We start from the raw sequence: 27,670 nt of genomic DNA on the forward strand, positions 1-27,670 counted from the left end.
TGAAGGTCTGTGGCAACCCTGGCCCCAGCAAGTAGATCGGTGCCGTTTTCCAATAGCAGTGGCTCACTTCATGCTTCTGTATCATGTTTTGGGTGATTCTGATACTTTTTGATTATTATATTTGTTTTGGTGATCTGTGATCTTTGATATTACTACCATGACTCACTGAAGGCTCAGATGATGGTCAGCATTTTTAGTGATAAGGTATATTTTAATGATGGTATATACATCGTTTTTTCAGACATAATGCTACTGCACACTTAATAGACTACAGTAGAGTGCAAACCTAACAACTTTACATGCACCGAGAAGCCAAAAAACTCGTGTGACTCACTCTGTTGTGACGTTCACTTTGCTGGGCTAGAACTGACCCTGCAATATCTCTGAGGTACACCTGTAGATTTTCTGGCACGTAAATAGAATTTAAGCCACTAGAAAAGGCTGAGCAGGGGCTTTAGTGTGACTCGGTCCATGGCAGCGTCTCTCCTGCTGTACAAGTTTAAAGTCACAAAAGCAATAGACTCCTCTCCCTTGCGACACACCTGGTTCATCCCAGGGGATTCTCTCTCTCAGTTGTCTTCTGAAATTTTTTTCCTACCACGTGCGCTGCAGCAAGAGCTTGCCCGGCTCTCTGCAGGAGACTGTGACCCAGGCACCAGGGTTTCAGTCCCTTAGAACTCAGAAACCAGAGGCCGTGTTTGTTGAGCTCAGCTGTTATCTCTTTATTAGGAACGCACCACCACCACATTCTTGGAAATTACTGGAATTTTATTTGCCTCAGGCTTATGACTTGCAACCAAAGACATTGTGCAAAGAAAGCAAAGATTAAGTACACTTTAGGGAGAAGGAGACAATACACATTGGTAACATAGGAGATCAGGTTGACAAAAGAAGCCATCCATTACACTATATAGATTGCAATATTCAATAGCGATTTCAACAAAACAACTTTTCTTTTAAATCAAGAGCAAAAAATTAAGCAATGTTTACAGTAGACATAAATCTTATACAATTCAAAAAGCGTTTTTTTCAGATCATAGAGCATAAAATGGAAAAATGTCTATGTAGGTGAAGTCTAACTACTGTACATTTATCGCCTATTAAAGTTGCTTATATGTACCACAGTGTAAAAAAAAACAATACCGAACAAATAAAAACCTTGAAAATTGCCTGATGAAAAATAAAATAACCAGTGGCTTTTAATGGCTTCTCCTGGTTATCAGTGCTACAAAAAGACAAAAATCTTTTCATCTGAACAGGTGATAAAACCAGGCACAATCAAACCGTTACCAAGACCCACCCATAGAAATATACTATCCACCCACATATTTTCCATCAAAAGCTTTCTTGTTTGTTTTAATCTTTGAGGCCCATTTGGTCACAATATGTTACAAAGATTTGTGTATGAGTGTGTGTTTCTTTACACCATGATATCATATGTTTGTCTGGCACTATCCTAAAGCTAGCTTATAGATGATAATGATATAGAAACAACCCAGTGCCCATATGACAAATGAACTCACTGAGTGGAGACGAGAGAGGGGAGAAGGAGTTCAGTTCTACCAAGAAAAAAATGTCCATACTGATCACTCATCATCAGTCCCACTTGCTTCTGACTGTTCCTAAAAGTAAAAATAAGAAAAAAGAGACAATAAGCCATCAAGAGGCAATGTAGAAAAGAAATGACATTTTTGGAAACAGTTAACCCTCCCAGTAAAGAGGCATCAACAGCCTCTATGCTGAAAAGGGGAGCTCCTACTTGGAAATCCCAAAGCAGTGCCCGCTGTCTATGCCAGTGTTTTGCTCTATTGCACTGGGGCGTGGAAAGTTCATGGCTAATGATTTCTAATTTTAGCACTACGTTTTTAGAAAAATCATGGGAGAAAAAAATTCCATCCATTTGCTGTCTCCTTAAAGAAAACATAGGATTTTAAATGTATTTGAAGATGCTTGTGTCGAGGGTTAAAAGGCTGGATGGGGTGGGATAAGAATGCTGAACCTTTTCAACAGACCCAAATAGCAATATGTTGAAGGAAAATCAAACTAGCATACATGCTAACATGGAAAATTAACCGTTCAGAAAGAAAAAAGAAGGGGGTGTGTGGTAGGGAACCTGAGGTCCTCGAGAAAGTGAAAGAAATAGAGGGCCCTTTAAAAGGCACTGTATTAGAAGCTTGTGCACTGCTACCTTGTGGACCACAGAGTCAGGGACAGTGCACCAGACTGAGTTAATGCTCTTTGGGTCTGAATTCAGCCTCTGCTATTTACTTCCATGACCTGCAGCAAAACACACATAACCTAAGCACTGATTTCTGTAATATGTTGAGAGTGACATCTGTCTTAGGATGCTAATCGAGGCACTGAATATGGTACCACCTGGAAAGGTCCTTATGTCAGGGCCTGGCTCCATCAGGGCTCCCTGAATTTTTCAAAAATATTAAAAAATAACACCTCTAAGTACTTAAAGATGCATCTGGGTTTTCCGCACGGCACCTGAAATAGCAACTCAAACCCCAAACTCTGACATCATCCCACTTTTTGTCAGTCTTCCACGGAATCATTATTTCCTCTGTATACTGCTGTATCCTAGGCACTATGCTGGGTGTTATGGATATAAAATATTAACCAGCCATGGAGAAAACTCTATTTGTAAGTAGGCACTGGGAAGATAAGAAAGGGGAAAAGGAAACTTGATTTAGTAGTTTTGCATTTTTGAAGACTATTAAAAAGGCAATAAACAAAGCCCCAAATTCTTTGTTTTAAATCAGGCAGCTCAGTTCACATCCCTCAACACCAAATCTTTACATTTTCATTTCTGGGTAATAAGGCATTGAGGTTGGAAGGGGCCTGGGAGTGCGGGAGGGAAGCAGAAGCGGGGAGCGCCTCCCGACTTCAGGCAAGGCAGCCGCACTTACGTTTTCATCCTGCTCTTCATCACTGTCAAAATCGCTCACCACGGGTTTGGCTTTTCCTCGATTTGGCCTTTTCTTGCCTTTTCCTTTGTCCCGGCCTCTCTCATCTTTTTTATTGAGCTTGATTTTCACCTTAACAGATTTTGCTACACCAAAACCAAAACACACAGCAATGAGGCATCAGAGGGAAATCTTTTTACAGGTAGGAAAACGATCGCCTACCTGCAGATGACAAACCCAACATCCCGGAGTGCCCAGAACATTCTCGATTGATCCAAGCCTGTTCTCCAGTGTCCTATCTAGTTATAGTTAGCACCCCTTTCACTTGCAAACATGTCTAAGTTTGCATGATAAGTTACACAGTCACCCTAAATGGGCAACAAGAAGGAATGAGGTCCCAGAGGGAAGCTGGGCTGGGTCCTTTCCAGGTCTCTTAATGGTTGAACAGGGATCTTCCTAACCAGGATAGCGAGGGCTGCCTTACCTACTGCGTGGAGGGGTGTGGGCATTTTTAAATTTTCATTAAAAAAATTTTTTTTTATAATTAATTTTTATTGGAGTACAGTTGCTTTAGAGTGTTGTGTTAGTTTCTACTGTACAGCAAAGTGAATCAGCTATGTGTATACATACATCGCCTCTTTTTTGGATTTCCTTCCCATTTAGGTCACCACAGAGCACTGAGTAGAGTTCCCTGAGCTATACAGTAGGTTCTCTTTAGTTATATAGTTTATATATAGTATCAATAGTGTATATATATATCAATCCCAATCTCCCAGTTCATCCCACCCCCACCTTCCCCCCCCTTGGTGTCCATACGTTTGTTCTCTATGTCTGTGTCTCTATTTCTGTTTTGTAAATAAGATCATCTATACCATTTTTCTAGATTCCATATATATGTGTTAATATACGATATTTGTTTTTCTCTTTCTGACTTACTTCACTCTGTATGACAGACTCTAGGTCCATCCACCTCACTACAAATAACTCAATTTTGTTTCTTTTTATGGCTGAGTAATATTCCATCGAATGGCCATCATTTAAAAAATCTACAAACAATAAATGCTGGAGAGGGTGTGGAGAAAAGGGAACCCTCTTGCACTGTTGGTGGGAATGTAAATTGATAGAGCCACTATGGAGAACAGTATGGAGGTTCCTCAAAAAACTAAAAATAGGACTACCATATGACCCAGCAGTCTCACTACTGGGCATATACCCTGAGAAAACCATAATTCAAAAAGACACATTCACCCCAATGTTCACTGCAGCACTATTTACAATAGCCAGGACACAGAAGCAACGTCAATGTCCATCAACAGAGGAATGGGCACGTTTTTAAACAGAACTTTGACATTAAAAAGTATACATAAGTGTAAAAGGTTAAAAAAAAAAGCCAATGATTTTATTGTGTAAATAACTTCAGTTGACTTAAAAAGAAAATTCATAGTTGAATATTTTTAACAGTACAGAAAGGTACAAAATGGAAAGTAAAAACAAAACGAAACAAATGAATTTGAAAGGTTTCTTTCCCCATCTCTAGTCTCTCACCCTACTGCTCTCTTTCTGGTGATTATTTCCAGAAAAAGAAGTATACCTCCATATTTGAAAATATATCCATCCCTGTGTGTGTATGATTCTCTACTGATAGATGACATAAAGTTCCATATATTTCTGTATAGAGAGATATAAAGCATTCAAGTATATACACATACAGAAAGACGGCACCCACTTCCACTCTCACAGGGCTATTCTGAGGATAGAAATAAAAACACATGGAAGAAAGAAGTCAAAGTGTTATACCATAGTTATATAGGTGCACATCCCAAGGTTCACAGAAAATCTGTTCCCTGGCACTGTTCTGTCCAGAGAACAGTATTTTTAGGAATGGATGATGAAGTGACTGAGAATGAAAGTCTCTCATTCAAACCAGGTTTGTTAGAATATTATGTTTGGTGGGTCTCAAGGAACCTAGAAATAGATATTGTCATGGAGAGAATCAGCTCCAGAAAGAATCTTAGAGAAATTTTCAGACTTCTTTTGTGAAGGGGAAGGACCCACAAAATGTTTCCAGAAGTGAAGTCTTCCATGGAAGTATAGGCTAACAAAAAAGATGAGAGCAGAGATGTTCTGAACTGAAGTGCAGGGGCAGCATCTGCCCTTCCTCCATCCCAAACAGGGCAAAAGGCTAGCAAACCCTAGTGCTCAAAACAGTATCCCTAGTCCAGGCTTCCATATATCATACCCAAACGTCTACTGCTTAATAAGCTATAAGGTGGGGACTTGAAGAGAAGACTGGGGATGGAAAAGTCTACCTGTTAATGGAAATGCATGAAGGTGTGAAAACCTTTAAAAATTTAAAAAGTAATTTGGAAAGAAAAAGTGAAATATCTTTATCTACACAGGTGTGGCTCTTCCTGACACAGGAGTAACAGGAAATCCATGGGAGGTGTGAAAGGGCAGAAGACTGTCAGTAAAGGTAAGAAAATGCATCCTCAAGAACATAATCTAAATACTCACTGGGGTGTGGGACACTCAAAAGCTATCAGGCTTTGTGAGTCAGTGGATATGTCCCTCCAAAAAACCCACCTGAAAGGCTGCCATGGGCAACTAGGCTAATAAACTGGACCATCAGACGGGCCCTTTAAATGGCATCCTAAGGCTTCATGACACCACTACACAGACCTATGACAAGTTCCAGTTAACCAGGGTGGTAGGCAGAATAGTGATGGTGCCCAGAGACGGCCATGTCCTAATCCCCAGAACTTGTGAATATGTTACTTCGCATGGCATAAAGGGATTCCACTGACCTTGAGATGGGGAGATTATCCTAGATTAACCAGGTAGGCTAGGCCCAATCTCATCACACGAGTCCTTCAAAGTGGAAGAAGATGAGGTTCTGCTTTAAGAAGGTGACACAAGAAGACCCTGAACTTACCTCTTCCCACGGACGCACCGAATCTAAAGTATGTATGGAACAACCTCCTCTGAAAAAGACCTAAAAACTAGCTGAGCGAGCAAGAAAAACTACAATCCTGCAGCCTGTGGACCAAAAACCACAGTTACAGAAAGACAGAGAAGATGAAAAGGCAGAGGGCTATGTACCAGATGAAGGAACAAGAAAAAACCCCAGAAAAACAACTAAATGAAGTGGAGATAGGCAACCTTCCAGAAAAAGAATTCAGAATAATGATAGTGAAGATGATCCAGGACCTCGGAATAAGAATGGAGGCAAAGATTGAGAAGATGCAAGAAATGATTAACAAAGACCTAGAAGAATTAAAGAACAAACAAACAGAGATGACCAATACAATAACTGAAATGAAAACTACACTAGAAGGAATCAATAGCAGAATAACTGAGGCAGAAGAACGGATAAGTGACCTGGAAGACAGAATGGTGGAATTCACTGCTGCGGAACAGACTAAAGAAAAAAGAATAAAAAGAAATGAAGACAGCCTAAGAGACCTCTGGGACAACATTAAACGCAACAACATTCGCATTATAGGGGTCCCAGAAGGAGAAGAGAGAGAGAAAGGACCAGAGAAAATATTTGAAGAGATTATAGTCGAAAACTTCCCTAACATGGGAAGGGAAATAGCCACCCAAGTCCAGGAAGCGCAGAGAGTCCCATACAGGATAAACCCAAGGAGAAACACGCCGAGACACATAGTAATCAAAGTGGCAAAAATTAAAGACAAAGAAAAATTACTGAAAGCAGCAAGGGAAAAACGACAAATAACATACAAGGGAACTCCCATAAGGTTAACAGCTGATTTCTCAGCAGAAACTCTGCAAGCCAGAAGGGAGTGGCATGAAATACTTAAAGTGATGAAAGGGAAGAACCTACAACCAAGATTACTCTACCCAGCAAGGATCTCATTTAGATTTGATGGAGAAATCAAAAGCTTTACAGACAAGCAAAAGCTAAGAGAATTCAGCACCACCAAACCAGCTCTACAACAAATGCTAAAGGAACTTCTCTAAGTGGGAAACACAAGAGAAGAAAAGGACCTACAAAAACAAACCCAAGACAATTAAGAAAATGGTCATAGGAACATACATATCGATAATTACCTTAAACGTGAATGGATTAAATGCCCCAACCAAAAGACATAGACTGGCTGAATGGATACAAAAACAAGACCCATATATATGCTGTCTACAAGAGACCCACTTCAGACCTAGGGACACATACAGACTGAAAGTGAGGGGATGGAAAAAGATATTCCATGCAAATGGAAATCAAAAGAAAGCTGGAGTAGCTATACTCATATCAGATAAAATAGACTTTAAAATAAAGAATGTTACAAGAGACAAGGAAGGACACTACATCATGATCCAGGGATCAATCCAAGAAGAAGATATAACAATTATAAATATATATGCACCCAACATCGGAGCACCTCAATACATAAGGCAACTGCTAACAGCTATAAAAGAGGAAATCGACAGTAACACAATAATAGTGGGGGACTTTAACACCTCACTTACACCAATGGACAGATCATCCAAAATGAAAATAAATAAGGAAACAGAAGCTTTAAATGACACAATAGACCAGATAGATTTAATTGATATATATAGGACATTCCATCCAAAAACGGCAGATTACACGTTCCTCTCAAGTGCTCACGGAACATTCTCCAGGATAGATCACATCTTGGGTCACAAATCAAGCCTCAGTAAATTTAAGAAAATTGAAATCATATCAAGCATCTTTTCTGACCACAACGCTATGAGATTAGAAATGAATTACAGGGAAAAAAACGTAAAAAAGACAAACACATGGAGGCTAAACAATACGTTACTAAATAACCAAGAGATCACTGAAGAAATCAAAGAGGAAATAAAAAAATACCTAGAGACAAATGACAATGAAAACACGACGACCCAAAACCTATGGGATGCAGCAAAAGCGGTTCTAAGGGGAAGTTTATAGCTATACAAGCCTACCTAAAGAAACAAGAAAAATCTCAAGTAAACAATCTAACATTACACCTAAAGAAACTAGAGAAAGAAGAACAAACAAAACCCAAAGTTAGCAGAAGGAAAGAAATCATAAAGATCAGAGCAGAAATAAATGAAATAGAAACAAAGAAAACAATAGCAAAGATCAATAAAACTAAAAGTTGGTTCTTTGAGAAGATAAACAAAATTGATAAGCCATTAGCCAGACTCATCAAGAAAAAGAGGGAGAGGACTCAAATCAATAAAATCAGAAATGAAAAAGGAGAAGTTACAACAGACACCGCAGAAATACAAAACATCCTAAGAGACTACTACAAGCAACTTTATGCCAATAAAATGGACAACCTGGAAGAAATGGACAAATTCTTAGAAAGGTATAACCTTCCAAGACTGAATCAGGAAGAAACAGAAAATATCAACAGACCAATCACAAGTAATGAAATTGGAACTGTGATTAAAAATCTTCCAACAAACAAAAGTCCAGGACCAGATGGCTTCACAGGTGAATTCTATCAAACATTTAGAGAAGAGCTAACACCCATCCTTCTCAAACTCTTCCAAAAAATTGCAGAGGAAGGAACTCTCCCAAACTCATTCTATGAGGCCACCATCACCCTGATCCCAAAACCAGACAAAGACACTACAAAAAAAGAAAATTACAGACCAATATCACTGATGAATATAGATGCAAAAATCCTCAACAAAATACTAGCAAACAGAATCCAACAACACATTAAAAGGATCATACACCACGATCAAGTGGGATTTATCCCAGGGATGCAAGGATTCTTCAATATACGCAAATCAATCAATGGGATACACCATATTAACAAATTGAAGAATAAAAACCATATGATCATCTCAATAGATGCAGAAAAAGCTTTTGACAAAATTCAACACCCATTTCTGATAAAAACTCTCCAGAAAGTGGGCATAGAGGGAACCTACCTCAACATAATAAAGGCCATATATGACAAACCCACAGCAAACATCATTCTCAATGGTGAAAAACTGAAAGCATTTCCTCTAAGATCAGGAACGAGACAAGGATGTCCACTCTCACCACTATTATTCAACATAGTTCTGGAAGTCCTAGCCACGGCAATCAGAGAAGAAAAAGAAATAAAAGGAATACAAATTGGAAAAGAAGAAGTAAAACTGTCACTGTTTGCGGATGACATGATACTATACATAGAGAATCCTGAAACTGCCACCAGAAAACTGCTAGAGCTAATTAATGAATATGGTAAAGTTGCAGGATACAAAATTAATGCACAGAAATCTCTTGCATTCCTATACACTAATGATGAAAAATCTGAAAGAGAAATTATGGAAACACTCCCATTTACCATTGCAACAAAAAGAATAAAATACCTAGGAATAAACCTACCTAGGGAGACAAAAGACCTGTATGCAGAAAACTATAAGACACTGATGAAAGAAATTAAAGATGATACCAACAGATGGAGAGATATACCATGTTCTTGGATTGGAAGAATCAACATTGTGAAAATGAGTATACTACCCAAAGCAATCTACAGATTCAATGCAATCCCTATCAAATTACCAATGGCATTTTTTACGGAGCTAGAACAAATCATCTTAAAATTTGTATGGAGACACAAAAGACCCTGAATAGCCAAAGCAGTCTTGAGGCAAAAAAATGGAGCTGGAGGAATCAGACTCCCTGACTTCAGACTATACTACAAAGCTACAGTAATCAAGACAATATGGTACTGGCACAAAAACAGAAACATAGATCAATGGAACAAGATAGAAAGCCCAGAGATTAACCCACGCACCTATGGTCAACTAATCTATGACAAAGGAGGCAAAGATATACAATGGAGAAAAGACAGTCTCTTCAATAAGTGGTGCTGGGAAAACTGGACAGCTACATGTAAAAGAATGAAATTAGAATGCTCCCTAACACCATACACAAAAATAAACTCAAAATGGATTAGAGACCTAAATATAAGACTGGCCACTATAAAACTCTTAGAGGAAAACATAGGAAGAACACTCTTTGACATAAATCACAGCAAGATCTTTTTCGATCCACCTCCTAGAGTAATGGAAATAAAAACAAAAATAAACAAGTGGGACCTAATGAAACTTCAAAGCTTTTGCACAGCAAAGGAAACCATAAACAAGACGAAAAGACAACCCTCAGAATGGGAGAAAATATTTGCAAATGAATCAACGGACAAAGGATTAATCTCCAAAATATATAAACAGCTCATTCAGCTCAATATCAAAGAAACAAACACCCCAATCCAAAAATGGGCAGAAGACCTAAATAGACATTTCTCCAAAGAAGACATACAGATGGCCACGAAGCACATGAAAAGCTGCTCAACATCACTAATTATTAGAGAAATGCAAATCAAAACTACAATGAGGTATCACCTCACTCCTGTTAGAATGGGCATCATCAGAAAATCTACAAACAACAAATGCTGGAGAGGGTGTGGAGAAAAGGGAACCCTCTTGCACTGTTGGTGGGAATGTAAATTGATACAGCCACTATGGAGAACAATATGGAGGTTCCTTAAAAAACTAAAAATAGAATTACCATATGACCCAGCAATCCCACTACTGGGCATATACCCAGAGAAAACCGTAATTCAAAAAGACACGTGCACCCCATTGTTCACTGCAGCACTGTTTACAATAGCCAGGTCATGGAAGCAACCTAAATGCCCATCGACAGACGAATGGATAAAGAAGAAGTGGTACATATATACAATGGAATATTACTCAGCCATAAAAAGGAACGAAATTGAGTCATTTGTTGAGACGTGGATGGATCTAGAGACTGTCATACAGAGTGAAGTAAGTCAGAAAGAGAAAAACAAATATCGTATATTAATGCATGTATGTGGAACCTAGAAAAATGGTACAGATGAGCCAGTTTGCAGGGCAGAAGTTGAGACACAGATGTAGAGAATGGACATATGGACACCAAGGGGGGAAAACTGCGATGAGGTGGGGATGGTGGTGTGCTGAATTGGGCGATTGGGATTGACATGTATACACTGATGTGTATAAAACTGATGCCTAATAAGAACCTGCAGTATAAAAAAACAAACAAAACAACTAATACTAAACTTTCATTGGGTTATTTGTATGGAAATATGTTAATATAAATGTTTCAGACATTACATGAAATTTCTAAAAATCTTATATTTGTATTTGTATGGAAATATGTATGGAAATATGTTAATATAAATGTTTCAGACATTAAAAAAAAAAAAAAAACTAGCTGAGCGACACCTACGCATTGGACAAATGTGGAAAAACCCACACTGAAGCAAGTAAGAAAGGCAGAGAGGCTGATACATAATCTCATGATAAATGCCATCCTTGGTGCAGTGACCCACAACTGGAAAGGAACTGAAAACCTGAAGCTTCTCCAGGAGGAGTGAAGGTTTGAACCCCACATCAGGCACCCCAACTTTTAAGACTTGCACCTGAGGGATGCCCCCAAAACATCTAGCTTTGAAAACCAACAGGGCTTGTGTCCACAAGACCCACAGGGCTACAGCCAGTTCAGAAATGGCTCGTAAAAGTCTCATGCGCAGACTCACCTGCCCCAGGACCCAGCTCAAAGTCAGCTGATTGAGAGGCACCCAGACTTTACATAAAAGAGGCTTATCTTAAAGCATCCGCCTAGGGACGGGCATCTAATGTAACCCATATCTAAGGGCTGACTGTCATCCCTTCCAGAGAACTTGGCAGAGGGGGGGATGCTATCTTTGCACTCTCCCTCTGCCATACTCCAGAGCATTAGTGTCTCATGGAGGGGAGCTTTTACACACGCCTGGTGCCCTGGTTTTTGCGAGTGCTGCCCAGGGGATACCTTCAGATTGCCTGGTTCTGGTCGTCACTGGGACTTAGGCCTGTGGTCCCACTGGACTGTATATTTGCATACTTTAAAAAGCTGCTGCCTGAGGATCTGGCTTCCAATCAGCCTGAATCTAGGTGTTGAGATCCTCCCTTCTAAGACACTGACTGACAGGTCTTGGCACACCCTCAACTATTGGGAGCCACTAAAAGTAGGCTGCTTGGACAATCACAAAGGTGTGAGAGACAAGGAAGAGCTAGGGTGTAGGTTGAATGATAAAGTTTTTGTCTCCTCCATGAGGCCACGCCTTCAAGACTGGGAGAGATGGCTGTTGTATCAAATGAGAGTCAAGGAAAATAAAGAGAGGAATATGCTCCAAATGAAAGAACAAGATAAAACCTCAGAAAAAAGTCTTTAATGAAACAAAGATGAATGGCTTAGCTGATTGATTGATAGAGTTAAAAATAATGGTCATAAAGATGCTTGCTGAACTTGGGAGAAGAATGAATGAAAACAGTGAGAACTTCAAAGAGAAAACACAATTAACCCTTGAACAACATGGGGGTTAGGGGCGCCAACCCTCTGTGCAGTCAAAAATCTGTGTATAACTTTACAGTTGGCCCTCCGTATCTGGGGTTCTGCATCCACAGATTCAACCAACTGCAGATTGTATAGTACTGCTGTATGTATTTATTGAAAAACAATCTGCCTCCAAGTGGACCCATGCAGTTCAAACCTGTGTTGTTCAATGGCCAACTTTATAAACAAGTACCAAATAGAAGTCACAGAGCTGAAGAATATGATAACTGAAAAGTACACTAGAGGGGTACAACAACAGACAAGATGAAGCAGAAAAAAGATCAGTAAACTCAAAGACAGGGCAGTGAAACTCATCCAATCAATCAGAGCAGCAAAAAGAAAAGAATGAAACAGAGTGAAGATAAGGGACTTATGGGACAACATAAAATGGACCAATATTCACACTGTAGGGCTTCCAGAAAGAGAAGAGAGAGAAAGGGGCAGAAGACTTATTTGAAGAAATAATGGCTGAAAACTTCCCTCATCTGCAGAAGGAAATACATCCAGATCCAGGAAACCCAGAGAGTCCCAAGTAAGAGGGACCCAAAGAGACCCACACTTAGACATACTACAATTAAAATGTCAAAACTTAAACACAAGAAGAGAACTGTAAAAGCAGCAAAAGAAAGACAAACAACTTGTTACATACAAGGGCAACCCCCCAAAAGACTACTGGTAGATTTTTAAGCAGAGACTTTGCAGTCCAGAAGTGAGTGGCATAAAACAGTCAAAATACTGAAATAAGAAAACTTCCAACCAAGAATATTCTACCTGGCAAATGTATCATTCAGAATTGAAGAAGAGATAAAGAGTTTTCCAGATAACTAAAAGCTAAAGGAGTTCATCAAGAACTCCTGAATTTACAAGAAATGTTAAAGTGACTTATTTCAGTTAAAAAGAAGGGGTACTGATTAGCAACAAGAAAACACATAAAAGTATAAATCTCACTGGTAAAGTAAATATATAGTATATTTAGTGGATTAATCACTTCTAGAGCCAGACATAAGTAATATAGTTATTTTTACTACTTTTATCTTTTACTTTAACTATAATAATTAGAGGATACACAAGTATATTCACAAGATAAAAAAATGTAAAATGTGTCATCAAAAACATAAAACAGAGGGAAGGAGTACAAACATAGAGCTTTAGAATACATTCAAACTTAAGTTGTTATCAAATTAAAATAGACTCTTCTAAATATAAGTTGTAACATGTAAGCCTCGTGGTAACCACAAAGCAAAAACCTATAGTAGATACACAAAAGATAAAAAGAAGGGAATCTAAGTAAACTACTAAAGAAAGTCATCAAATGACAAAGGAAGACAGCAAAAGAAGAAAAACAGAACTACACAACAGCCAGAAAACAATGAACAAAATGGCAATAAGTACATATCTATCAATTATTACTTTAAATGTAAATGGACGGAATTCTCCAGTCAAAAGACAAAGTGGCTGCATGGTTAAAAAACAAGACCTATCTATATGCTGCCTACAAGAGACTCATTTCAGCTTTAAAGACACACACACTGCAAGTGAGCAGATGGAGAAAGGTAGTCCATGCAAACGGAAACCAAAAGAAAGCTGGGGCAGCTATACTTGCATCAGACAAAAGAGACTTTAAAGACTAATAAGAGACAAAGAAGGGCATTACATAATAGCAAAGGGTCAATACAAAAAGAGGACATAACATTTATTAACAGACATAGAGGGAGAAATAGTCAGCAATACAATAATATTAGGGGACTTTAATACCTTTCTTTCATTAATGGACAGATCATCTAGACAGAAAATCAATATGAAAACACTGGCCTTAGATGACACACTAGACCAGAGGAACTTAACGGTTACATATGGAACATTCCATTCAAAAGCAACAGAATACACATTCTTCTCAAGTGCACATGAAACATTCTCCAGGATAGATCATATGTGATGCCTCAAAACCAGTCTTAATAAATTTAAGCAGATTGAAACATCAATAAGCCTTCTCAACCATAATGACATGAAACCAATCAATTATAAGAGGAAAACTGGAAAATTCACACTTATGTGGAGATTAAACAATGTGCTACTGAACCACCAATGGCTCAACAAGGAAACCAAAAGAGTAAATTAAAAGATACCTTCAGACAAATGAAAATGGAAATCAAACATGCCAAAATTTACAGGATGCAGAAAAGTAACCTTAGAAGGGAAGTTCAGTGATAAATGCCTACATCAAGAAACAAAAATCTCAAATAAAACACCCTAACTTTATACTTCAAGGAACTACAAAAAGAAGAACAAATGAAGTCCAAACTTAGTAGATGGAAGGAAACGGCAAAGATCAAACTGGAAACAAACAAGCAACAACAACAAAAAAGTAGAGAGTAAAAAGACAATAGAAAAGATCAATGAAACTAAGGGCCGGTTCTTTGAAAAGATTAAAAAAAATGGACATATCTTTAGCTACACTCACCAAGAAGAAAAGAGAGAGGATTCAAATAAAATCACTAATGATAGAGGGGATGTTACAACTGTTATCAGAAAAATGCAAAGAATAATGAGAGACTACTATGAATGATTATGTGCCAACAAATCATACAACCTAGAAAGAAACAGATAAATTTGTAGAACCAGACAACCTACCAGGACTGCATCACAAAGAAAACAGAAAAAGACAAATTACTAGTAAGGAAATTGAGTCCACAGTCAAAAACCTCCCATCAAACAGAAGTCCAAGACCAGACGGCATCACTGGTGAATTCTGCCAAACATTTAAAGAAGAATTAGAATGAACACCTATCCTTTTCAAACAAAAAAACGGAAGAGGAGGGGACACTTCCAAACTCATTTTACGAGGCTAGCATTATGCTGATACCAAAACCAGACAAGAAGGCTGCAAGAAAAGAAGAAAATTATAGGCCAATATCCCTGATGAACGTAGATGCAAAAAATCCCCAACAAAATATTAGCAAACTGAATTCAACAATACATTAAAAGAATCATATACCATAATTAAGTGGGATTTATTCCAGGGATGCAAGTTGGTTCAACATCAATCAATATGATACAACACATTAACAGAATGAAGGCTAAAACTTATAATGATCATCTCAGTAAAATGGTACATATGAACTTATTTACAAAACAGAAATAGAGTCACAGATGTAGAAAACAAACTTATGGTTACCAGCGGGGAAAGGGGGTGGAGGGATAAACTGGGAGACTGGGATTGACATATACATGCCATATGACCCAGCAATCCCACCCCTGGGCACATATCTGGAGAAAACCATAATTTGAAAAAAACACATGCACCCCAATGTTCACTGCAGCACTATTTACAGTAGCCAGGACATGGAAGCAACCTAAATGTCCATCCACAGAGGAATGGATAAAGAAGATGGGGTACATATACACAATGGAATATTACTCACTCAGCCATAAAAAGAATAGAATAATGCCATTTGCAGTGACATGGATGGACCTAGAGATTATCATACTAAGTGAAGTAAGTCAGACAGAGAAAGACAAATATCATATGATATCACTTATATGTGGAATCTAAAAAAGTGATACAAATGAACTTATTTACAAAACAGAAACAGACCCACAGACTTAAGACAAACTTATGGATACCAAAGAAGAAAGAAAGGTGGCAGGGCCGGGGGTGGGGGGGGGCAGTGGGAAATTAGGAGTTTGGGATTAACACATACACACGACTATATATAAAACATAACCAACAAGGACCTACTGTACAGCACAGGAAGCTCTACTCAGTATTCTGTAATAACCTATATGGGAAAAGAATCTGTAAAAGAATGGATACACGTATAACTGAATCACTTCACTTTACGCATGAAACGAACACAACATTGTAAATCGACTACACTCCAATACAAAATAAACATTTTTAAAAATTAAAAAAAGGACATTTGCAACAACATGGATGGACCACGAGGGCTTTTATGCTAAGTGAAATAGGTCAGTGAAAGACAGATACTGTATGATCTCACTTATATATGAAACTAAAAAAAAAAAAACAACTGAACTCATAGATACAGAGAACAGAGAGGGTGGCTGCCAGAGGTGGGGAGGTGGGGTGGGAAATGGGTGCAGGGAATCCAAAGGTATAAATATCCAGTTATAAAATAAATAAGTCGTGGGGTTTAAGGTACAGCATGGTGAGTTTAATTAATAACACTGTAGTGCGTATTTGAAAGTTGCCAAGAGAGTAGATCTTCAAAGTTCCCGTCACGGGAAAAAATTTTTTTCTGACTATGTGTGGTGATGGATGTTAACTAGATTTAGGTGTGATCATTTCACAATATAGACATACATCGCATCATTATGCTGTATATCTGAACCTACTATATTATTATATGTCAATTATATCTCAACAACAGCAAAAAAAGTGGATGAAGAGGAGGCCGAAGAGAGGGTCAATGAGATGCAACATGAGAAAGAGACACAAGGAAATGGATTCTCCCCTGGAGCCCCGACAAAGGAAGGTAGGCTGGTGACACCTTGATTTTGGCCCAGAGAGACCCACAGCAAACCCGTGGCCTACAGGGATGTGAGATAATAAATGTAAGTTGTATTGAGGCACTAAGTTTGTGGTAATTTGTTAGAGCGGCCGTAGAAAGTTAACATACCAAGTCTCAGGAGAGATTAGAGCAAACGTATCTCAACCGATAGCTGGGATAAGAAGGTAGCTCTTTGAAAACAGATTAGAAATCTCGCTCTAAAACAAGGAAACGTTTAGCTAAAATATGCTTTTGTAGACTTAATCATCAAATGCTAGGATATTAAAACTAGGGAGTAACCATATGAAACTAAAAAAGGTTAAATTAATACTTAAAAGGCAGAATCACTAAAAAGAATAATACTGAGAACAGATGAGGGTATGGGGAAACAGACACGTACGTACACAGCTGACAAAGATATCAACTCCATTCTGTGCAGCAATATGTATGCGTCAGATGTTTTTACAGTGTGTGCAGTGGTTTATGGGTTAGAATTTTCAGCACAGCATTATTTGGATTGAGATTACTATGTTTCGGTACATTCATTAATGGATGTTAATATATGTATTGCTGTATAAAAACACTCATTGCTATGGGAAAATATTTGTAATGGAAAAACCATGCTACAAAACAGTGTGCTATACTTTTATAAACAAAATATTTATGTGTATAAAAAACTGGAAGGCAACTGGAGTTAAATGTATATTGGGTGATGGAATTATACAAATTTTCCTTTCTTAAAAATATTTTCCAAGCTGTCTGTACTAAGTATGTAATTAGAAACAAATCTAATAAAGCATACCTAAACTGTTTGTTTTACATAGAAGACTACAAACTACTAGGATTTATTTACTTTGTGAGGAGGTATGGGGTGAAAACATAATTAGGTAAGAAGAAATTTTAGACTTTTCAAGGCAGCCGTAACCTTTGAAATATGATACTTGCCTTTGGGTGCAAAGTTTAAGAGGGCACCAAAACTCGGTAATCAAGATAAACACTATTCAGTGCAATGTTTTATAAACTCAAAACTCATGCCAAACAAACAGAGCCATAATGAATAAAATATCAAGATAAAGACAGGATCAGTATCTGATCCATGATGGACAAAATGGACCACAGCTTGACAATTATCTTCTAAAGCAGTGACTCTCAAAGTGTGGTCCCGGGTCCAGTCACATCAGCATCCCCTGTGAACCTGTTAGAAAGGCTGACTCTCAGACCCTTCCGCAGGCTACTGAATCAGAAACTCAGGGGTTGAGGCCAGCAATCACCCAGGTTAGAGAACCACTGTGCTAGGTCAACAGATAGATAGGTGGTATCAACAGCCATGCTGGTAGAAAATGTATATTACACTGATTTCCAAAGGCAACATTCCGTGTTTGCTGTGAGCCTGGCCATGTGCTAAGCTCTTCGCATGACTGGGGGCACATTTAGTACTTCAGTTTCACAGAGGAGGAGACTGAGCTCCAGCAGGGTTAAGTATACCACCTGGGGTTGCCCAGCTAGGACATGGAAGACCACAAGACCTGGAGTCCAGATGTTCCTGACTCCGGCGTCTGCTCTGTTGGCATCTGCGGAAACAGCGATGCAGGTGGCCAGGGCCAAACCAGTGGAGAAACCACATGGACTCACCCTCTGACTCTGACTCGTCTTCCTCTTCCTCCTCCTCCTCTTCGTTGCTCTCGTCCTCACTCTCTTCTTCTTTGGCAATTTTCTGCCGAGCACTCTTAAACACTGACTGTAAGACGATGGAGTCTTCGTAGATCTAAAGGGTCAAAGTGGCACCTGTTAAAAACCTCAAGCTGAGGGCCCGAGACTCACAATCGCAGCATGCTCTTTTCTTCCCTGTGCCACACACAGCATTAGTCTACGTGAATTTTAGTAGAAACATCGACGTTATTGTCTATGCCTGCAGGAAAACACCAAACTCAAATCTACAGACAGTCTTACAGGAAAAGTCCACATGCAGTTGAAATAATTTCAGAGAGAGTGTGTGTGTGTGTGTGTGTGTTGTGTGTGTGCACGCGCATGCTTGGGAGGGAAGGGAGGGCTTCAATACGATGCCCTCTCATTTTTGACAGCAAGACCGGTATTAAAAAAAACTGTATTTCTTATTTAAGTTGTTCCATCAAACACTGTGGTAAAACAACCTTTTTTAAAAAATGCAATTCTCCTAACAAAATGGGGGCTATTATTTGTTACTGAGTTTATCAGTACCAGCCAATACTTATTGCAATCAGTGCTTTCTCGCTGGTGTATGCACCTAACTGACCATAGCCCTGTGTAGTTGCTGAGAGAGAGAGAAAGTTCAAAAATGGTCTGTTTTCTCAAAAAACTAAAAATAGAAGTACCATATGATCCAGCAATGCCAATTCTAGATATATACCCAAAGGAACTGAAAGCAGGGTCTTGAAGAGATACATGCACACCCATGTTTACAGCAGCACTATTCACAGTAGCCAAGAGGTAGAAGCACACCCAATGTCCATCGACACAGGGATGAAGAAACAAAACGAGGTCTATCCATACCATGGAGTATTATTCAGCCTTAAAAAGAAATCCTGTCGCAGCGTACACAACATGGATGAACTCTGAGGACATGACGCTAGGTGAAATGATAAGCCATTCACAAAAGGACAGACACTGAGTGATTTGCTTATATGAGCTATCTAGAGGAGTCAAATTCGTAGAAAGAGAACGTAGAATGGTGTCTGGCAGAATGATTACAGGGTTTCAGTTTCACAAGATGAAAGTGTTCTGGAGATCTGTTGCAGAATAATGAAAATATACTTCACACTACTGAGCTGTACACTTAAAAATGGTGAAGATGACACACTGGGATGGGGCCACTGGGGCAGAATTTGCCAGGGACACTAGAGTTGAGCTGGATCTTAAGGGTGAGGAGGATCCCATCAGGGGATCATGAGAAAGGAGAGGGCCTTTTTAGAAAAGGAGAGCAAGGGGAAAGGTGGGGCGGCAAGAGTAAAAAAAGAGATGCATCTGGGATGGCACCATTGCCAATTTCCTGGTTATGACATGGGACGATGTTACTATCTTGTGACGGCGTCAAGGCTCTCTCTGTATTCATAATTCCTTCCTACAACTGCATGTGTATCTGGGGAAGCCGGTGTTTATGGACCATGAACTGTTACTGGACCATGAACCGTTTAGGTTGAGGAACAGCAGGACATGAGGCCAAAGAGTTAGTGTATGACTTTAGAAAGCAAACTACGGCGATTAAATTCATTCTAGAATTTAACAGTACATGGGGAAGCTCGAAGCTTGGTGGGCAGTAGATGATGGACAGGATAAAAAGGTGGTTACAGAAAGACAGGCCAGCATCCAGGAGGGCCTCGGAGGGAAGCCAGTCAAGAGGCCATTTGTCACCCCAGTTCAGAGGTGAGGCAGTGGGTGTCGGCAGACAGGGAGGCTGTGGGACGGGGTGTATATCACAATGTTGCCACAGTCCTATGAAGAACCCCCAAATCTATCCACTAACTATAAGTGGTCATTCATAAAAGACTTCCTTGTTGACGCTTATATTTACTCTCTGCGTCCTAGTTTTCACCTTAAATTTCTTTGAAAAAGGCTTGCTTTCACGACCTATTGTTTTGGTCAAAATAATACTTCTATTAACTCCCATTAACTGGAAAGGTATGGTCTGTTCAAAGCACATTCTGAGGAGTCCCACATTCTCCAATTTAGTGACTGGAATTGACATGAAGATAAAAGAAGTCTGATCCGGAAAGAGGCTTGACTCTGCATTGGCTGGCAGACACACTGACCTCTCTTCTTGTTCTTTCTGCCTCATGGGTATGAGAGCATAGATAGGAAAAGGGGAGTCCCTACAAAAGGTGAGTGGAATTGAGGTGTAATTAAAGTGAAAGTGTCCTCCGCCAACTTAGTTATTTTAATAGTGTCACTTACTTACAGACTCTTACACTTGCTAACTACAGAGAAGGGGAGTAAAGAGAATTGCAATTGACCTGATAAAAAGCATTTCTGTAACAATTAGAGGCGGTGGTTATTTTTTCTATATATTTTTTGTTTTAAAACAAAACAGCCGTTTCGGCTCCTGATGCAAAGTTTACAATCAGAAAACCCAAGGTAAATATAACCAAATACACCATCTCTATAAATGCAAAAACTGTACCTCTAGCTTTTAAGCATTACATTAAGTTATTAACTTAAATTCCTCCTCTGATTAAAAGCCAAGCCTTTAAGGGAAGCACAAGTAGGAACTAGCATAGCTATGGTACAAAGGAGCTGGCATTAATTTGAAAATGCCAAAGCCTCAATTGACGTACATAGGTAGCATGGAAATAAAGGCTTTTGTTTTTCCTTTTCTTCTGCCAGGATGGTAGCGACGGTAGCAAATGAAATATTTTACTTAAAAGAACACAAGCATGTTTAAGGTTAAACATGTCTCACCTGGGATCCCTCCAAGTTGAACGTCTGAGCATTGTGACAGAGAAGCATGACGTCTTTCTCCAGGTCACCCAGGCTTCGGTACTTATGGTTACGAATTCTTTCCTGATGCAAATTTTGGATAAAACAGAGGAAAGTGGGGGAGGGTGGTGGTGGAAATACAACAATCATTACTTGGTTAACAAAGCCTGATGTTCCATTTGTCTTCCCAGTAGACAGATCTGCCAGGGAGGTGGGACTACACAACTCCAGGGGGTGTCATAAACAGAGACCACCCTCCCACGCGTATTCCTTCTTGTAAGGGGGAGTAAGGAGCGTATGATGGGAACCAGGAAGAGCAGTGGGATCGAGGAAGGAGTCTGGAACTTTTTAAATAAAATGCAATATAATCAATACGAGCTCTCAGTATATTGATTTAATAACATACATTTAAAGGCACAAGAACATCCCGACCTTTTCAGTGCCGAGCCCTGGATGGGTGTCAGCGGCAGTCAGATAGGTTACCACTGTCAAGTCCTAACTGTAATCATTTCAATGAATTTACACTTCTACTTTATTTACTTAAAAAATAAAGTTCGTAAACAAAAGATCTACCTTTATTTTTTTGAAATCCACCGGTTTCCTAATTAATTCATAGTATTCTGGTAATTCTTTTCTTGAAGGTAACTGAATGAAGACTTCACTGAGCTGTCGCCCTGAACTGTAGGGGGGCAGGGGAGAAACGAACAAAAACATAACAGATCATGCACTACAGAGGAAAACTTGTATTTTATTTCAGAAAAATGTCAAAAAAGCAAATGGCATCCCATGCATATAAACATGGGGCTCTTCAAATCAAAGAAAATCCTACAACTATATGGGAGATTAATGTTCCCAGTGCTAACTTCAAAATCACATTAGAATACCAGTAGATCTCCACTTCTGTCATACATATGGGAAGTCCACTGTGGATTTCTCTTTCAGAGTGAACCTCTCTTCAGTTTGATACAAATATTTAAAGTGTCCCATTCCACCAAAAATTCCATTTCTAAATGAGTAGTAATTGACTTGGTAAAAAAAAAAAAAAAAACTGACTTTATTTCCATATCCCTTTGTTTTCAAATCCACTTTATATTCAGAAAATAATATGTTAGAATATACTCTGGAAACTCAAATGAAAAGCTTTCGTATGTACCAGGGACTGTCTATCTTTTCAGTCTTACTCCTCCTTAGGGCATTTTTCCACACTGTGAACTACACAAACCTTTATGATTATTTGCCAGTGGAACCCCCTTCGTCTTGCCTAACTTCATTTTGTGTGTATGGAGTCATTTGTGCTGAAAAGAACAAACATATTTAGCAAGCATGGCTGCCTCATGTTCCTGGGATCAGTGCTGTACCCTCCCCGCAAATTCATGGTAGCTTTATTTGAAAGCACATTTAATAGCAACGAACGCTTAGCATTTTGTAACTTTGAGAAACAGACTATAAAGCAATGTAAGCATTTAGCATCACTCAATGTTAGAAGCAGACATGGTCAAAGGAACCAGATATTCATAATTTAGGTTCAGGACCCTCATATCTGACTCAGCCTATCCAGATCAATAACATCTCGGGAGATACAGTACAGTCATTTTTCACAAAAATCTCGTTTCCCTTATGATGCCATCTCTACTTCCTTTGTGAAGGCAGAAATATTAAAATCAAAACAAAACAAAAAAAACCCCCATAAATCGCTGCCATGTAAATTTTGGAAGGTGATTCTAGGAGTGTGTGAGAATGCTAGAAGCAGCAGCAGAGGATGAGTGACAATATGCTGTTTTAATCTATAGTCCCAGTCATATAATTAAAAAATAATCATAATGACACTTATCATAAAAAAGGCATGCGCAGTAACTCAAATGGTTGCCTAGCAACGAGTGGGGAAAATGCTGAAGTGCAAAGGGGCCTGCATAAATTAACCGAAAACCCTGTCAAAGGGATGGGCGAGTTTTTCTGTGATGCTGGGTGAGTGTTTTGTTTTATTTTATTTTTTAATGCATACATGGGCCTCATGAATACTAAAACCAGGGGCCAACACAAGAGGCATAAGAAGACTGCAGTTTGATAGGAAACTGAATTTTAAGATTATCATGGCAAGAACCAAGGTGTTCTCTTACCCTCCGCCACCCCTACCCCCCCCCCCCCACCCCTTCCAGGTTGAGAAATGCATTTGTACCGCCATAAATTATATCACACAGTATATGACAAAAACTGTTTCATTTGCTATCACCTTCAACATAGGGCCACAATCTCTGGTCTGTTCTGAGACTTAAATACACAAACATTTCACCAGTCTGTGAATGAATCTCTGAAAGGCCATAAGAGGAATTTATAGATATTCATTTTTCTATTTGTATCAGTGACTTCTTTATAATTAGCATTCTTTATACCCTAGCAACAGAGAGTCAGACCTCTTTGTGATTCTGGATTTAACACCTGACCCTCCATGACATCTTCAGTGTCATTTTCTGCATTGCCAACAGATGGTGTCATTTTTCTATTGACGGATTGCAAGTACATCTTTGCTTTGTACACCTGTGATGGACGTACTCTTAATTTCATCTCTGCTACTGGTGAAATAAGAAATAAGCAGTTTGCACTGAGAATGTGATAGAGCTCTTTCCAACAGGGGCAAAACGGCTGAAACAGTCTTGGTCCGATGTCCTGTTCTTAGGACGCAGAAATCCTACACCCTATAAGGAGACAAGTCCAGAGTTATCTGTGCTCACAAAGGAGAGAGGTGAATGTTCTGAGACTTGGGGCCAATACTGTAAAATGACATAAATTTATTCAGTTTTAAAAATAAAGGCTGGGCTTCCCTGGTGGCATAGTGGTTGAGAATCCACCTGCCAATGCAGGGGACACGGGTTCGAGCCCTGGTCTGGGAAGATCCCACATGCCACGGAGCGGCTGGGCCCGTGAGCCACAATTGCTGAGCCTTCGCGTCTGGAGCCTGTGCTCCGCAACAAGAGAGGCCGCGATAGTGAGAGGCCCGCGCACCGCGATGAGGAGCGGCCCCCGCTCGCCGCAACTAGAGAAAGCCCTCGCACAGAAACAAAGACCCAACACAGCTAAAAATAAATAAATAAATAAATTTAAAAAAGAAAAGATGACTACTATCTTAAAAAAATAAAATAAAATAAAAAATAAAGGCTCCGTGGCTTAATATTCCCATCTCACTTCCTTTATTCCCCCTGCTAAGAACCAAGGGCCTGAGCTGAAGGAGGACTTGGACGCCACGTAAGGAAGTCTTCTCGTGGTCCCATTGGAACCATCTCCATTCAAACACCTCGGTCTGGATTTCGAAGCCCTCCTCAGCTCCTTCTCTGTAAACCCTGATTGTACTGCTGACTTGACTCTTCTGGTCAGAACAGCCTCTCTCCTGTGTACCCCCAAGTACCAAGGCCAATCCTCCCTTTATCACAAATTCCAAGTCTCCAGGCTTGACCCACCTCTCACTCCACGGTTAGAACGTTCTCTATCCTTTTCTCCCTTCAAATATTCCATTATCCATTCAGGATCAAGAATCCTTCTTCCAAAAAAAAAAGGGAAGAAGTTTTCCTCAATATTAAACCAACTTTCCTCAATATTAAACAACTCCTGGTACCTTGCTGCTCAGAACTTAATTCTATGCATGCTGTTTTTTTTCTCTCCTCCACAGAGTGTGGGAACACTTTACATGCAGTCAAAACCCCTCCCCCATCTCTATCAGAGGGGACAGTTCTGATGGTGACCCTGGGCAGGAAAAGTTAGGTGGTCCTGGAGGACATCCAGCTTTTATATAACCTACAAAATGCACTGAGGTAGCAGGACCACTTGCTAATGTTGCTACGGTAACTTATTTTTTCCCTAAATTAAAGGTTAAAAAAAAAAAGGTAAATAAGAAAAAGGAAGTGAAGCAGCCTGACAGAGTTTTGAATTCTTGGCATTTCTTTCTCAAACTTAAGCTGCACAAATGCTTTTTCATTATACCTTTTCAAATACTTGTTTTTCACTGCCAGGAAGTTTTTTTTTTTTTTTAGTACAGAACAATGGACTAATTGTACAATGGTTTGCAAAAGGTGTTCCGTTTCTGTTGAAATGCTTATCCTTACCCCCAAGGTATTTTCCATTATGTCATTTTACACATTTAAGGCCTAAGTATAAATTGTTATCTCACAGTGTGCTGTTTGCCATGACAAAAGTGATACCTGTCCTCCTCCTCCAAAATGGTCTGATTTCATACAACGATCTATCACAATGAGAAACGTGACCCTGGTAAGACGTAGGGTGTTGGGGGCGAGGAGAATAACCTAAAATACAAATATACAGGAACCCACTGCACTTAACAGAGTTTACAGGTGCTGGTGGGCAAACACATTTCCGCTCCACAGAGACGAAAGGGCAAAGGGACACCTGGCTATGTTGTCATGGTGTATGAGATGGAAAAGCCCTACATGCCACTATGTTAATGGTGGTTTGCAAACCCTGCATGTACAGCTTACACACACACACACACACACGAGATCTGCTTTGCTATGCTTCATCTGGGAACGAATTTTTCTCCCATTACCTCCACAAACCGAATGGCAAGAATTTCACCTCTATACTACTGTGACTTTAAAATGATGACTACAGACATTATAAATATCACATAAATATCAGCTCTACCTTTGATTACAGTTTAGGTAAAGCTGGAAGAGTGCATAAGACTGTAATACTAGCTTAGAAACCTACTCCTTTAAAATGCTGGCCAGTATGTCTTTCATAATATTGGTTGAGAGTCCTTTTTTTTTTTTTTGGCTGCTTTATGATTTGTCTTTTTACCTGCCAAAGCTGATCTGTTGACAACAACTCCTAATGGATACTCCTGGAAAAGTGATCTTAACTAAAGCTGACATAGGTTTTGTTTATGTTAGTTAATGAATATAAAAATGTGGTTATCTTGCCTCCTTAAGAAAATGACGTCATGATTTACAACACCCATTTGTAGTTGGAAACGTTTTACAGAAAATTATTACAGTCCTAAAGGAATCAAACATAGGAAATCATTTTGGGAAAAAAACCCATAAAAATTGGGTCAGCATTGGAGGGCAGTAGGTGAATACGTGTCTTTTTTTTCAGGGTCAGATTCCTATAGGGTTTAATAAATACCATTTCAAAATGCACTTAGACCTGAGTAGCACCCTGCATATCTAGAAAAGCCCCCAGAAACCTGAGCCAGTCACAGAATAGGTGTCTGAGTACCGCACTCTGCATTCTCTACTGAGGTCTCTCATCTGAGTCTTACTGAGTATTGACTGACAATACTGATAATTCCTAACAAGCTTGGAAATCTGACTTCCCAGCTTCTTGAAGCATATAGGATGTAATAGCAAAACAGAATGGGATGTGGGTTGACTTGCTTTTGATATGGGATGGATAGCTGTAAAAATCACCCCAAGGGTTGTGTTAAGGACTAGGTATCTAATGTGCCTGAGTTATCAACCAAAATGAGGTTACATCAGGTTTATGCAAGGTAAATGCCCCCATGTTAGGAGGCTTAAAGGGCTTGCTCAGCTCAATAAGAAAAGAAGCCAGGCTTTAACAACAGTCTTCAATGTAATCACACTCTGATGTATGGTTTTCCTGTTGGTTATCTACTCTAGGCTGGAATATGGATAAAGATATATATATATTTTATATGTACACGTAAAGATGTTCATCACAGCAATATTTAAAATAATTTAAGGCAGCCAAAATGTTAAACAATTGGGGGAAGAAAACAAGTAATGGAATGCTAGAATCTAAAATTATGTATTTTTAAAGTATGTGCCTTAAAAAACAGAAAAAATGCTCATTATGACATTCAAAGGGAAAAAAACAAAACAAAACAAAACAAAACCCCATAGGATATCAAATTGTAAATGCAATACACATTCAACTAGGTTTTTAAAAGGGCATGAACTAAGGACCAGAAGGAGAAATGCCAGAGCATAAATAAACATTAATAATAAGGTACTCTTGTTCAACAAAATGAAGATTTACAATCTAATGTAATTTGGAACCATACTGTCATCCATAAATAAAGTAGGCCTCAAACACTTTTATGGGTTACCTTCTTTGAAAACATGCTATAAGTCAAAAATCTAATTTGATTTTTCCCAGAAAAATGTCATCCGAGGGCATATGACCGACCTTTATTTATATCACCATAAACAGCACAGTTCATCAATGGGCACCTTTTAACTCTCCCATATAAAGCCAAATAAATAGAATAATAGAACAATAATTCCATACATTTTTTAATTTACTATATTACAACCAACAGAATCTACTGTATGAAGTTCCTATTTACTCCTTCAGAATTCTCTCATTGAACTTATGACTGCAAATCAGAGGTGATCACCTGGACATGAGATTCAGGGAGTACTGTTTATTTACTTGTT

At 39.1% G+C, this 27,670-nt stretch overlaps 1 protein-coding gene across 7 annotated transcripts in view; it reads right to left on the reverse strand.

Annotated features, from left to right (window-relative positions):
• Positions 1-697: 697 nt before the first annotated feature.
• The window catches only part of SMARCA2 (SWI/SNF related, matrix associated, actin dependent regulator of chromatin, subfamily a, member 2), a 182,846-nt gene continuing 155,873 nt past the window's right edge, over positions 698-27,670 (reverse strand). For all 7 annotated transcript variants that reach the window (XM_028166516.2, XM_057548235.1, XM_057548233.1 and 4 more), the window contains 5 exons: positions 21,837-21,942; positions 21,246-21,347; positions 18,447-18,579; positions 2,916-3,058; positions 698-1,622 (listed from right to left, as the gene is read on the reverse strand). In XM_028166516.2, coding sequence (XP_028022317.2) covers positions 1,587-1,622; positions 2,916-3,058; positions 18,447-18,579; positions 21,246-21,347; positions 21,837-21,942 — 520 coding nt within the window. In that variant the 3' untranslated portion in view covers positions 698-1,586. The remainder of the gene's footprint in view (positions 1,623-2,915; positions 3,059-18,446; positions 18,580-21,245; positions 21,348-21,836; positions 21,943-27,670) is intronic.

The sequence above is a fragment of the Balaenoptera acutorostrata genome, chromosome 6 (genome assembly GCF_949987535.1).
Source record: "Balaenoptera acutorostrata chromosome 6, mBalAcu1.1, whole genome shotgun sequence".
Taxonomy (NCBI): Eukaryota; Metazoa; Chordata; class Mammalia; order Artiodactyla; family Balaenopteridae; genus Balaenoptera; species Balaenoptera acutorostrata.